At 42.2% G+C, this 12,890-nt stretch overlaps 1 protein-coding gene across 1 annotated transcript; it reads right to left on the bottom strand.

The window, feature by feature from the left end:
- Positions 1-104: 104 nt before the first annotated feature.
- On the bottom strand, positions 105-12,336 carry stk38a (serine/threonine kinase 38a). The gene is made up of 14 exons (XM_020630343.3): positions 12,289-12,336; positions 9,945-10,082; positions 7,888-7,939; positions 7,232-7,354; positions 6,598-6,681; positions 6,396-6,519; positions 6,146-6,300; positions 5,892-6,003; positions 4,936-4,997; positions 4,654-4,771; positions 4,450-4,573; positions 4,157-4,252; positions 3,877-3,971; positions 105-3,787 (listed from the first exon to the last, which is right to left on the bottom strand). Exons 2-14 carry the CDS (start codon positions 10,073-10,075, stop codon positions 3,651-3,653), a joined length of 1,413 nt encoding a protein of 470 aa, XP_020485999.1. The 5' UTR covers positions 10,076-10,082; positions 12,289-12,336; the 3' UTR covers positions 105-3,650.
- Positions 12,337-12,890: the final 554 nt, after the last annotated feature.

The following is a 12,890-nucleotide window of genomic DNA, read 5'->3' as shown; positions in this document are numbered from 1 at the left end:
TGTTCTCCCTGTGCATGCTTGCTGTTTCTGAGAACGCAGCCGAGCGTCACTTTACCGCCACTGATCCAAAAGTTGTTTAAAAAAAAAAAAAAGGACACAACAGATTAAGTGCAGAGTAATTCATTGTCAAATAGCAGAAAACATACATCAGCCTCACACTACAAGGAGAACAGTGGTTTAAATAATGTACACCCACCTTCCCAAACACCCCGCTCCCCCACGTCTGACTCACACGCGCTGCAGGATGACCCCGAGCAGAGCGCGCACACACACATGCTGCAGGATGACCCCGAACAGAGCGCGCACACGCGCTGCAGGATGACCCTGAGCAGCAGAGTGAGCACACACACATCTGACACACTGAGCAGCAGAGTGAGCACACACACATCTGACACACACGCTGCAGGATGACCCCGAGAAGAGCGCGTACACACACGACTGACCCACACACACGCTGCAGGATGACCCTGATCAGAGCGGGCATACACACACGTCTGAGCCTCACGTGTAGAAAACAACATACACATCGTGTCTACTGAGCATGCTCACATCCTCACCTGCAGATTGAAACTACAAACACACGCACACACATGGGCGCACACACACAAAGTGGCATCATCAATAAAACAAGTCGTTCCATGTGCTCTATTGCTTTAAGCGACTCTTCTGCTGTTTGGTAAAAAGCATGCGGAGCAGAAACTTCCCTCTAACAGACAGTTGGTTTAAAAATAGTGACCCCCCCATCATAGAAAAAAGCTCCACTGCGTGCTTCTCTAAAATGTGTTAAATGTGCTGAGCTTCATCTACACACAACCTGAATACACCGAGCGTTACGTGACAGACGGAGCCGAGACATACGGAAGCCCATTCCTGCCAAGAAAGACAAAATATGACACGTTGGGAACGACATGATTATAAAATTGTTTGACCAAAAAAATCCAGTTATTGATTATACCAAAATCAAAATGGATCCTCTGACATGATACGAGTCGCATCAGTTTGAGGTCCAACCTTTGCATTATTATTATTTTATTTTTTTACTTCCTGGAGAATCTTTAAAATAACCCTTAAAATCTGAAAGACCCAAAGGTCAAGTTACTTTTAACTATCTGCTGCAGCTGATAAATGGCGCCCTCTGCTGTTTTACACCGCATTAAAAGTCAAAAATAAAAAATGACATTATCATCAAAAATAAAACCCGATGTCGTGGAAGCATCAGCCTGATCTCTGGCTAAAAAAAAGTAGAGCCTGCATCCTCTAAAGGCTTTTTCTGTTTGCGCGACACTTTTTTTCACTCAAAACCTTTCAACTTTTCAGAACGGCACTATTTTCTAAATTTCCAATATTCCCCGTACTTTTGCCTCCTACAGATCGTGTCAAATATAAAACATTCAGTTAAAAGTAACGGAGCATTGTCGGTCATACAGCAGCTGTTATAAACAGACTGTTGTAATAGTAACAGGACGGACGTGCAGCGCTTTTCTTCTCAGTGCACACACACTTCATGCACGGGGTCTAACATTTGTCTCTTTACTGCAAGCCTCAAACTCAACTCAGCAAAATGACGACTTGAAACCAACACCTGACAAAGTCAAAGTTATGAAATGTTATTATCTCAAAGTTATATTAAGTCATGATTCTCTCGTTTTTTCGTCTTTGTTTTGGTCGGAATGAGCTTCCGTATTTCACCTCGAGTGCCAGGACAACCGTCCCAGAAGAAAGATAAAGCAAAGAGTCATGTCAGGTCCAGGCGACATTCACACAAACAGCATTTTGGAATTATTGTGGCGAAAACAAAAACGTCTCTGTGACCCCGTTTAGACTTCTTTTACATTCATTTTTTTTTTTAAATGACAGCATTTTGGATATTGTGTTCACTGTTAGCCCTGTGCTTATAAACGTCTAAATAAAAACTCCACACTGCAAAGAGAAATTAAAAAAAAAAAAAAAGTGTGAAAGGTGGAGTCGTTCTTTAAAGATGTCAAGCGTCTTTTAAAAAAAAACCAACACAAACATTCAGGGTGAAGAAAGTAATGCTATGAGCGACCCTCCAGCTGACATCAAACATTCTGACATCAAATTTAAATATACAAAAAATAACTCAACAAGCAAACTAATCTCATGTCCTGTGAAGAAGCAGAGGAGGGGAAACAAAGGCCTGACGACAGAGCAGAGCTTTGACAAACTGATGAAACATTATTTATCCCCACAAAGCTGCTGATCGACAACACACTCCTTCACAATGTAACTGATGTTTTAAATAATATCATGGTGACGTGTCTGTGTGGAGAACGTCTCCCTGTGACTGTGGATAATGACTCTCATTGGGACAGTTTTCTCCTCGGTCTGACTTCAGCTTCTCTGTTGTTTCTGCTACAACTCAAAACAAACCGAGAAGCCGACAGTCTGATCAGAAACACAAGGAAACCATTTTCAGACTGTAGCTAAGATCAGCTGTCATCACTTCTTTGTAGAGTTTTTCAAGACAGCGCAATTTTGGTGTCCTACAGTGGCTATCACACTTGCAGAAATCAGCAAGTCAGCCTTACTGTTTGAAAGACTAGGGAGGAGCAGTGTTTAAGAATTTGGTAATAAAGCACATTATAAACGACTTTTGATGTTTCACAGGGAGACTGAGAAACGGTTAAGTGTTTGCAAACGATGAAAGATCTGTGCAGAATCAGCCCAAAGTTCTCCGATAAGAAGTCCAGATATTTGATTACAAATCGGACAGAGATCCAACTTTAGTTTCAGATCTGTGCATCTGAACTCTGCAGATATTTGTGGGGGAATATTGACTTCAGTTTGTAGATCCTGGTGTCACTTTGCGTCCACACTTTTGACTTTTCTAAATCAATAAAAACACACAAACCAAACACACATTTACCGAGCTGTAGGCCTGACTGGACTGAGAGTTGCATCAAACATTTTTAAGGTGCTAAAGGTGTCAGAAACTTAAGGAGGGGGAGGGGGGAGAGGGGGTCACTGCCAAAATGTAACAAGACTCGACAAAATGCATCATTCTCTTCTAATCAATTCAACGAGCAGATCTGGCAAATATTCGACCTATAAAAGTTCTAAGAAGCGACGTGACAGAGATGAAGCAGAAACACAGTTCAGCTCACAGTCTTTGGTTCGGCCATCTGAAGAAGCCTCGGTGAGCTCCAGCAGGAAACCAAGAGGAACATTTGGACAGAATCCCTGAAGAGCACCTGGTTACCTTCAAGTGGAGACTAAAAATAAAAGAAACGTTTCAGCTGATAAGTCGACGAGTGATGGAGTGGAAAGAGAGGAGGAGCCCTTGGTAGATCCAACAGACTGGTGCTGGTTTACAGAGAGGGAATGTAAATGATGCTGGTATCAGGAATGAAGGCGTCCCACAGAATCCTTTAATCCCAGTTCAGTTCTCGCACACGAGCAGGAAGAATAAAAAAAGGGTACCCTCGGAAGAATCAGAGAAAGAGAAGACTGCAGAGGTGAAGGCAGCAGTTCCTACAGTGGAAAGCAGCAGATGAAAGTGAGCCCCGTTATTATTTGTCCTGAGGTAACGCTCAGGTATCGGAGAACAGACAGAGTTCTCCTCTCGGGGGGTTTGGACGACTCGTTCAGGTGTCATGATGCTGTCGGTTTTAAATCCTATGGGACCGGCTTCATCTCTTCCCGGACTTCATGTAGGACGGAATCGCCCCTCGAGCCGTGAGGCCCTCGAAGCGTTTGTAGGTGTAGTTGATGAAGACCCAGTCCTTGTTCTTCAGGTCGGCCTCGGTCTGGTTGGACACCGGAGCAGCTGGAGAAGGAGAAGAAGAAGAAGAAGGTTTTTAGTCATCAGAACAGAAGAACAAGTCAAAGTCAGGTCAGCAGAAACCTGCGGCCTACCTGTGGGTGTGAGGATGTCTGAATCGGGGAACTCGTCAAAGTTTGAGGTGTCGTCGATGCTTTTGATCTCGATGGGGATGGCAGCTGGTCTCTCTCTGCGAAACACATCAGTGCAAGTTTAAATTGAGTAACGTGTAGCTCAGCTCACACTGAAGGAAACAAGTACCAGCCAATCACAGGCATGTTTGGGTAGGGCGTGATATCAGGTGTCTTTTTATTTAACCCACAATCTGATCATGAGTAAATGTCACTTAAGATCACACAGAGTGACAGCTCCCACCTGATATGATCGTAGTCCACTCCCTCAAAGAACGGGTTGGACTTGATCTCCTCGACTCCTGCGGCACCGATCCTGTGCTCCTCCTCGCAGCAGAACCTGTGAACAACGCAACATCACTTAATGTCGTTCACACTCAACTCAACTTAAATACAAACAATTCCAGGAGGTAGGGGGTGTCACATCAGACGGTGCATCCTTTTACAAAACACAGACAAATAAAACTGCTGATATTTGATGTTTTCTGGTGACTGAAGAGAGAGAGAGTTATGAGCATGAGCAGAGTGTGTTCCTACCTGAGGATGAGGTCTTTGGCCTTCTCTGAAATAGGCACTTCTGGGGGGAAGATCAGCGTCTCTCGCCAGTTCATCACCTTCCTGTACGTCTCCTGAGGCGTCTCCGAGCAGAACGGAGGGTAACCTGCGCACAGATTAACCGCCATTAAGATCACATCAAGCGTAGTCTGAAAAACCCTGAAGGTGAATCAGCTGAATTCTTACCTATCAGCATCTCATACATGATGACGCCCAGGCTCCACCAATCACAGAGCTTGTTGTATCCGTTCTGCATGAAGACCTCTGGAGCGATGTAGTCCGGGGTCCCGACTGTGGAGAAAGCCTGACGGAGAAGATGAGCAAGTTAGAGGCAGTTTGAGATGAAGGGGAAATACAAAAGATTTTTTCTGGGAACTGAACTTTGAAGAATTCTTTATTTTACTGTGATGATCGCAGAAACCTTTAACACAGATACTAAAGATCTATCCGGTCTGTGTTTAGACGTACCAGCTGCCTCCTGTTCCTCTTCCAGGTCTCTGCTTTCCTCTTGGAGTTCATGTTCTGGAAAGCTGTGGAGAGGAGACGGAGCAGTTTGTAAAAAATCAAGAAAAAACTGAATTACTTATATAAGCATTCGACCCGTTACTGTATTTGTATTCGCTCTGAACTCTTAAGGTTCAGGCGCCATAGCTCGGTGCATAAAGGGCAGTCACACATTGCAGTAACCTCACCCCAATACAGTTGGCAGTAATGCTCGTAACCGCTGTCAAAAAAAAAACACAAATGCAGAAGAGGACGGGAGGAAGGAGACTGTTCGATGGAGCAAGAAGAGCTGTCTGCTGTTTTAAGATGCATGGGGGGAAACTTCAGGTTAGCAGCGCGAGAAGGCGTCAAACATGCTAAAGAATATTAGACGACATCTTCCAAAAAGGAGCCAATCACCCGAGCCGGGCAAAAGAAAACACCTTTCACGTTGTGTTAAAAAAGCCTCTGGATATACAGGGCTCACATTAACCAGCCCGACTTCCTTTCCTGATGTATACGGGCCCTAAATGTGCATGAATGACCGATGCACCAGCTGTTCACTAACAACCATGTGACCGCACACTGAAGTCCTGCACGGGTGCGGGCGTAAAAAAAAGCTCAGTCGCACACTTCATTACCCAGAACGTCCACCAGATGCGTGTGTATTGCATGTCAGCTACGCTCTTGTACGGCTCCGTGCTCACTTGTCCGTCAACACCCACATGCTGCGTTCACAGAGCGCAGCACGGAGCAGCACCGCCAGACAGCTGGAGCCCCCGCAGTAATTACAGAATCACGTGCAAGACAGGACGTATGTGGTATGACATCGTATCAACAAACACACAAGGTCATTGTTCGTCAAAACGGGAGTGTTTCCAGTTAACAAACATTGTTAGCATGCATGCATCATTTGAAATAACTGAACGTGGTTGCCTGACTTTGCTTGCTGAGGTCACTGGGCAGGCTGTGGTTCAGGTTCTTGTAGAACTCAGTCCGGTGAGCTCTCTTCAGCCCCGTGCACAGACCAAAATCTGACAGCTTCACATGACCCTGTAAACACAAAAAACACACTTATTACTACAGACATCTGCAGCACACACTCCTCAAATCAATAAACCTCCACCTCCTGTCACAATGCTGTAGATTAAATCAAAAGCTTGTTAAGAATTAAAAAATGGACACGATGACTGACCCTGGAGTCCAGCAGCAGGTTGTCTGGTTTGATGTCTCTGTGAATGAAGCCCAGCTGGTGGATGGAGTCGATGGCCAGCACCGTCTCTGCGATGTAGAACTGAGTGGCTTCTTCTGTCAGAGTGTCCTTCTTCATCAGCAGGGTCATCATGTCTCCTGCAGCACAAAAAACAGCAGAGATAAACCCTCGCTGATTTTCTCTTTTAAGAGTCCTCCTTACAGAGTTGTGGTCCAGGTTTCAGGGGTCTTACCTCCAGGCAGGAACTCCATGATGAGGTAGAGGTTCATCTTATCCTGGAAGCTGTAGAACATTTTGACCACCCACAGACTGTCTGCCTCCACCAGGATGTCCCTCTCAGCACGGATATGACCCACCTGACAACACAGGTTTTAAATAAGTCCACAAAGATGAAACACCAAAGTTTACTTTGTGCGTTCATTCTGCTGCCTCACCTGTTCTTTCTCCAGCATGTCAGCTTTGCGGAGGATCTTCATGGCGTACACATGACCTGTGTCTTTCTTCTGCACCAGGCGGACCTGAGGACAAACACACATGTCAAGCTGAAACCTCCAGAACGGGGAAAAAATAAAGCTTAAGAGGTCTTACTGATAATACATGAATATGAAACACAAATAATTAAAGTGCATGTGTTCTTCAGCTGATACTTGGTGGACTTCAGCCTGAGGATGTTTGTATGAGCAGACAGAGACTCTGCGGTTAGTCACTGATTCTCTCTCTCTCTCTCTCTCTCTCTCTCCCTCTCTCCCTCTCTCTCCCCCTCTCTCTCCCTCTCCCCCTCTCTCCCTCTCTCTCCCTCTCCCTCTCCCCCTCTCTCCCTCTCCCTCTCCCCCTCTCTCCCTCTCTCCCTCTCCTCTCTCTCTCTCTCTCTCTCTCTCTCTCGTTACAGACTCGGGAAACGTTGCTGCTATGATAACTCTGTCTACAGTCTTATGACACAGAGAAGTGTTTGGTATCTGTGATGAAGCCACAGACACCAAACCATTGAAGCACTTCCCACAACTGCCGGGTTTAACTTGTATGAAATGTCTTTGACAAATAAAATATATTTATATAAAAGGTTTTTACCTCCCCGAAAGCTCCTCGGCCGATCACCTTGAGGGACTCAAAGTCCTCGAGACCCAGTCGAGTACGTTTCAGACGCAGGAACTCTGTCTCTTTCCTCGCATGTTGGGAACGCCGCATTCGTTTCTGCAGGAAAAAGACGCAAGTTTTAGAAACAGCATTGAATGTGATACGGTAATCACCAGCTGCATTACATAAATCACAACATCTAAACGGTACTCATAACGCAAAAACTAAAGTTCACTGCTATATATCCGTCCTCCAGGAAGTCTGTTTGTTACGAGTGATGACAGTCCTGGAAATCGGTTCAGTTCAGAATGCAATGTTTCTAATATCTACTGTTTAAGACCAAGTTCAAAATAACGCCCTCGACCCTCGACAGACTAACTTACAAAATGTTATTTATGCTTGTTTTTTTATTTCTCAGTTGTTGTCTTCTAAGGATGCTGTCAGATGTGTTTTGAGCAAAGAGGCTTGACTTGTTGCCAGGGTAACGTAAAATAGAAAAATAATGCAAAATTCTTGAAGCTACATTTTTAGGATAGCAGAAGTTGTTGGATGCTTTGGCTCCTGTGGGTCCCATCGTTTTAGATGCTCAGTACACTCAAAAAATCCACAAAGCATGCTGGGAAACCTCTGCAGGTGTTTGTCCCTCTCACCTCTTCATCAGCCAGGCCCTCCTGATCCATAACCTTCTCCAACTTCTGCTGCCTGAGAACACAATCTGACTGTTAGTATCACGTCATAAGTAAAAAATTAAGTTATTCAGATACGTGTCAATAATTTGCCAACAAAAATGAAGTTGTGTGTGTTTCTAGTCGAGAGTCAAAGCTGGCAGACGTCAAGAATAATAAACAGAAAGGAACATATAAGATTGGAACATCCTTAGTCGTGGAGAACCTAAAAATTGTCGGTAGGTGTGAATGTGATTGGCAGGTGAATAACCCAGGGTGTAACCTTGCCTCTCGCCCAATGACAGCTGAGATCGGCTCCAGGGCCCTAAGCCCCAGAACGGGAAAAGCGGTTCAGATAATGGATGAATCTTTAGTTATTTGCAAGAAGACAAAAAAACATGGCGTTGCAATTTGAGCACAACATTTGACCGACATCGAAGGCCAACATTTAAATAATTAGTTCAACCGGGGCATGGGTGGCCTAGTGGTTTAGTTTGCTCACCCCATGTGCGAGGACAGAGTCATCTCTCTCTACTGTCCTGTCTCTAAAATTGAGGCATAAAAAGGCCCAAAATAAACCTAAAAATAAATAAATAATTAGTTTAACCAACCAGTAATTCTGGTGCCGACTACCATGGGTCATGACTTTTAACCTTTAGGTCAACTTAACGAGAACATCCCTACCTTGGTCATCCCTAACCTTGATGACATCGACACGTTTCCAACTGAATAATTAACCATGTTGACAACACGACACCCAAAGGATATCAACGACATCTCAATCACAAAGGATGAAATTAAATACTTTAATCTAAAGACTACGCTTGTCAAAGTAGTTGATGATCCTCCGTGTCGGGCAGATTAAATTACTCGCTTACTGTCACCTACTGTTGATTTGCCTGTTTCTTAAAGCGTGCTATCAAAACTAAGTTGGGTAAAATAGATGCTGTCTGCTCTGTGAAGCAGCAGCAGAGTCAAAGCACGGCGCAGCAGGAATCAGATGTCAGTGCTCACGTGGTGAGAGTGAGAGGAGGTGACCCAGAAACATGTAAATAAGCCACCAACTGACAAGACGTTGTCAAAGGATCCACTGTTAATGATTGAGTTACATTCATGAGAGCTCAGACAGAAAGCAACCAGACAACACTGTTCTCATGGCAAAGGGAAAACAAATACAGAAATATCAACCTACAGTTTCCTTTTATTACCTTTTCACTATAGTCTGCAAAAGTAAATACATTCTGCCGTCAACTATCTGAATGCAGACCAGCAGCTATTCTGATATACTGAGCATCATCAGTTAACTTCTGAAACCGTTCAGTGTATCCAGGAACGTCAGGAGTTTTTATTCACTGTGAAAACATCCTGACCATCACAACCCAACAATACAGATTTCTGACTCTAAATCTCTGCATTACATTTTTTTAGTGGTTTAAAGTTTCAGAGATGCCACCACCAATTTTATTTCAGATTTATTTCTGTTTTTTTATGCCGTTTTATGCCATTATTTGAGAGACGGGACAGTGGATAGAGTCGTGAGAGGGGGGAATGTCATACAGGAAAGAGAGACTGTGCGAGGCTGTCTTTCTCTTTTATGCTCGACCCTGAGTTGGCCCTATTTGATTTGGATGTGCGTGTTTTTTACGGGAAAGGACTCACAGGGTCGGATTCGAACTGTGACTCCCGGGCTAGAGGACCGCCGCCTCTGTACATGACCGAAACCAGCCTCCAGCTCCACTGAATTTTCACCTTTTACCATAAATATCTCTCCTATTTTTATCCCACGGTTACACAAATCTTTATTAACCTCTAGCATAACAAGTCACAAAGATGTTACAAAGCCTGACGAATCAGACAATTTAACAATCAAATGTTTTTTATGCTTATTTCTCTGTGTGTATCAACTTTTAAGAAGGAGTAGCAATTGCTTTTTTTAATTTTCCTGTGTATTACATTTGCTTTAGTCTGTAATAACAACATTACAGGTCCTAAATCAGGGTGCATGCTCACATATTATCGTACAGATCTGTTCTGCATCTTACCTCATCTCTCTCTCTTCGTGCTGGGCGATGAGGTTACTGTAGAAGTTCTCCAGGGTCACCTTGGCCATGGTGACCCGCTCCTTGGTGTGGTTACTCATGGAGGAGCATGAGCTTTGGCCCGTCATTGCCATGCTTTACCTGGAGAAGCACCAAAAAAAACAATGAAGTTAACAGAGAGCGTGTACACAGTACAATACATCCACTGTCACTCCCGGCTGCTGGAAACTCATGTTGATTCAGACTGCTGCCACATTGCTGAGACCACTAAGGAGTGATGTAAGATGAATAATAAAGGGCTGAAGGAAGCAGCAGAATAGACCAAAAAACTTCTGCACTGTAAAAAAAAACAAAAAAAAACCCTGATGTTATACTTAGGTCAGTGGTTACAACACTGAGTTCAGCTCTCAAAAGTTGGAAGTATGAAATGAGACGATTGCTGACGCAGAAAAAGAGGAAGGAGAGCTGAACAACGTTGATAACATTGAGACAGGCGGTTATGAAGAAATTATGAGGAAATCTGATTTGTGCAAGCACTGTGTGATGTCTTTGTGTGAGTATACACTGAGTTCTGAGAAAGGCAGCACAATTAATAGAACAATAACCTAATCATAAATCAGCAGCTTTTAGAAAATCAGAATTTAAACTTGACTAAACTCCAGTAAAATCGGTCCCACTACCAAACCATAATCATGTTTGTCTCGTCTTGTATTGATGCCTTTCCTAAATAAAGGTAGACTCATTTCATAGATTGAAGCAAATAAAAGCGTGTGCCATTAATATATGTTTACGGTATGAACATAAAAAGCAGACTGCATCAAACTTTCATCATCATTTTCATGCCGCATTGTATACATAAATAGGAAAGACATCGCAATGTCAGTTATTTTGTAATATCGTGGTAGCCTGACAAACACTGTATCGTGTTGAACATTTTGACCATCACCACAACATTTTAGATAGATAGAATCTTTACTATCGTTGTATACAAGGACACAACGAAACTTAGCAGCAATCTTAAACAGCAGCGTTTACAAAAACAACAACAACAAAAATGTATTTGTGGTGATATGAGAGAGAAGTATGCAAAAAGTGGCCAGAGCAATTGCTGTTCAGTGAATGAATGATAATAATAATAATAAATAAATAGACAGTTGTGGTGACTGAAAGAATATATACAGTTATTATTGTGCAGTGACTGATTAATTAAACAAATTTAAATATCGAGATATAGTGCAAATAAGTGAAGTTATGGTGCAGTGACAGAGTATATAGTTATTATTGTGCAGTGACTGGATGAGTAAATAAATAAATAGACAGTTAAAGTTAAAGTGCAGCGACTGAGTAAATAAATAGACAATTATAAAGCAGTGAATTACTAATAGCTTTTTTATAGTTTTTATAATTTTACAGCTTTCTTTGAAATGTTGACCACTCTCAGTCAATGTTTACATGATTCAAATATGTATTAAATATGTGTGAACAATGGTTTATAAAATAAAGTATTTCCTGCTCTTTAGTGAACTCAACAGCTCTGTCAGTTTGAGATGAAGGCGGAGACGTAGAGAAGAACCTGGTGAAGGGGATTATATATCACATATTAAATGCTTTAATCAACATGTAAGACTCCTACACTTACATTTGTACACAGTTTTCCAACCTAGGCTCGACTAAACCTTCTTCGGATAGAAACAAACAGCGTTGAAGTCTTTATTTCTGCTCAGCTGTCCCACACAGTGTAAACAACACGTAGCCACCAAAGTTGTTAGTTTCGGTGGCAATTCAGGCGCAAAGAGTGAAAGAAGTAATTTAACTAAACACTCGATGAACTCCAGACAAACTTTACCTTGTTTAAAGTTAGGAATTCAAGCGAGTTGATCTGGAAACGTAATGAAAAATGGGCTTTTACCTGCTAACAGTAGTTAGCTGGCTAGTTAGCTATTAAAGTTCAAAGATGCGTCAAGCTCAGGATAGAACGTTTGATTAGCGACTAATGCCTCCTTCAAAATAAAAGCAATATAATTTATGAAAAGGCAATATGATTGGCAGTTCTTTGTTGTGAGTTTTATTTTGAAGGCACACAACGGAAAGTCCCCTCCTCCATTTTTGCTACCTTGACAACCTGAAGTTAACCAAAGCGAACAGCTAAGGGAAAGTTAGCTGGTGGACGTTAGCCACTTATCTGCTACAACAGCTTGAGTCGTTCGTTTTAAAATAAAACCGTGTAAGATACAACACGTCTTTATTCCCTTTTTGTACGAGAACAAACTAAAGAAAACACTCAAAATAAAGTATTCTTTTGCTTTCAGTATCTGTTTTCTTTAATAGTTGGTCTTTGTTCGCTTACCTTGGTCGAAGGTGCGGTGTCTGTCTGCCGTCTCTTCCTCTGCTCTGCGGAATGTTGCGTCACCATAAATTACAACTCAACACGACCCCTAGTGGCCAACCCGTTTATTTACTCTGCGTTTTCCCTTCTCTCTTTTTTCCAATCTATGTTTTCCTTATAGACTTTAAATATTATATCTATATTATACATTTTCCACACATTCCTTTGAAGGTGCACTATGTAGTTTTGGTAGAGAAATGTGAAAGTAAACATACAACATTAGAAATACAAGCAGTACAGACTTGTTCCCAACGTAATGGCATACAAGGACAAATATGCTTTAAAATAAAGAAATCCAAAGCAATGATTGTTTAAAATAACAAAACATGAGGGAAGGCTATTTGAGATATAAAACTATTAACTATTAAATACCTAAGCAACTTAAAAATGTGATTTAAAATGGGTTTTTTTTTAATTTTGTTAAATGGCTCAAAATAAAGTTTGATGTTTTTGTTTGTTTACCTTTTTTTAAGTGTTTTTAATGTGAGAGTCCTACACAAATCAGAAAACTATTAACGCAACAACAAATAGCATAAAGTATATGGACCTTTTCCAAATTATTC

The sequence above is a fragment of the Labrus bergylta genome, chromosome 12 (genome assembly GCF_963930695.1).
Source record: "Labrus bergylta chromosome 12, fLabBer1.1, whole genome shotgun sequence".
NCBI lineage: Eukaryota > Metazoa > Chordata > Actinopteri > Labriformes > Labridae > Labrus > Labrus bergylta.
Note: the sequence above shows the minus strand (reverse complement) of the source record. Positions and strands in the feature narration are given on the sequence as shown.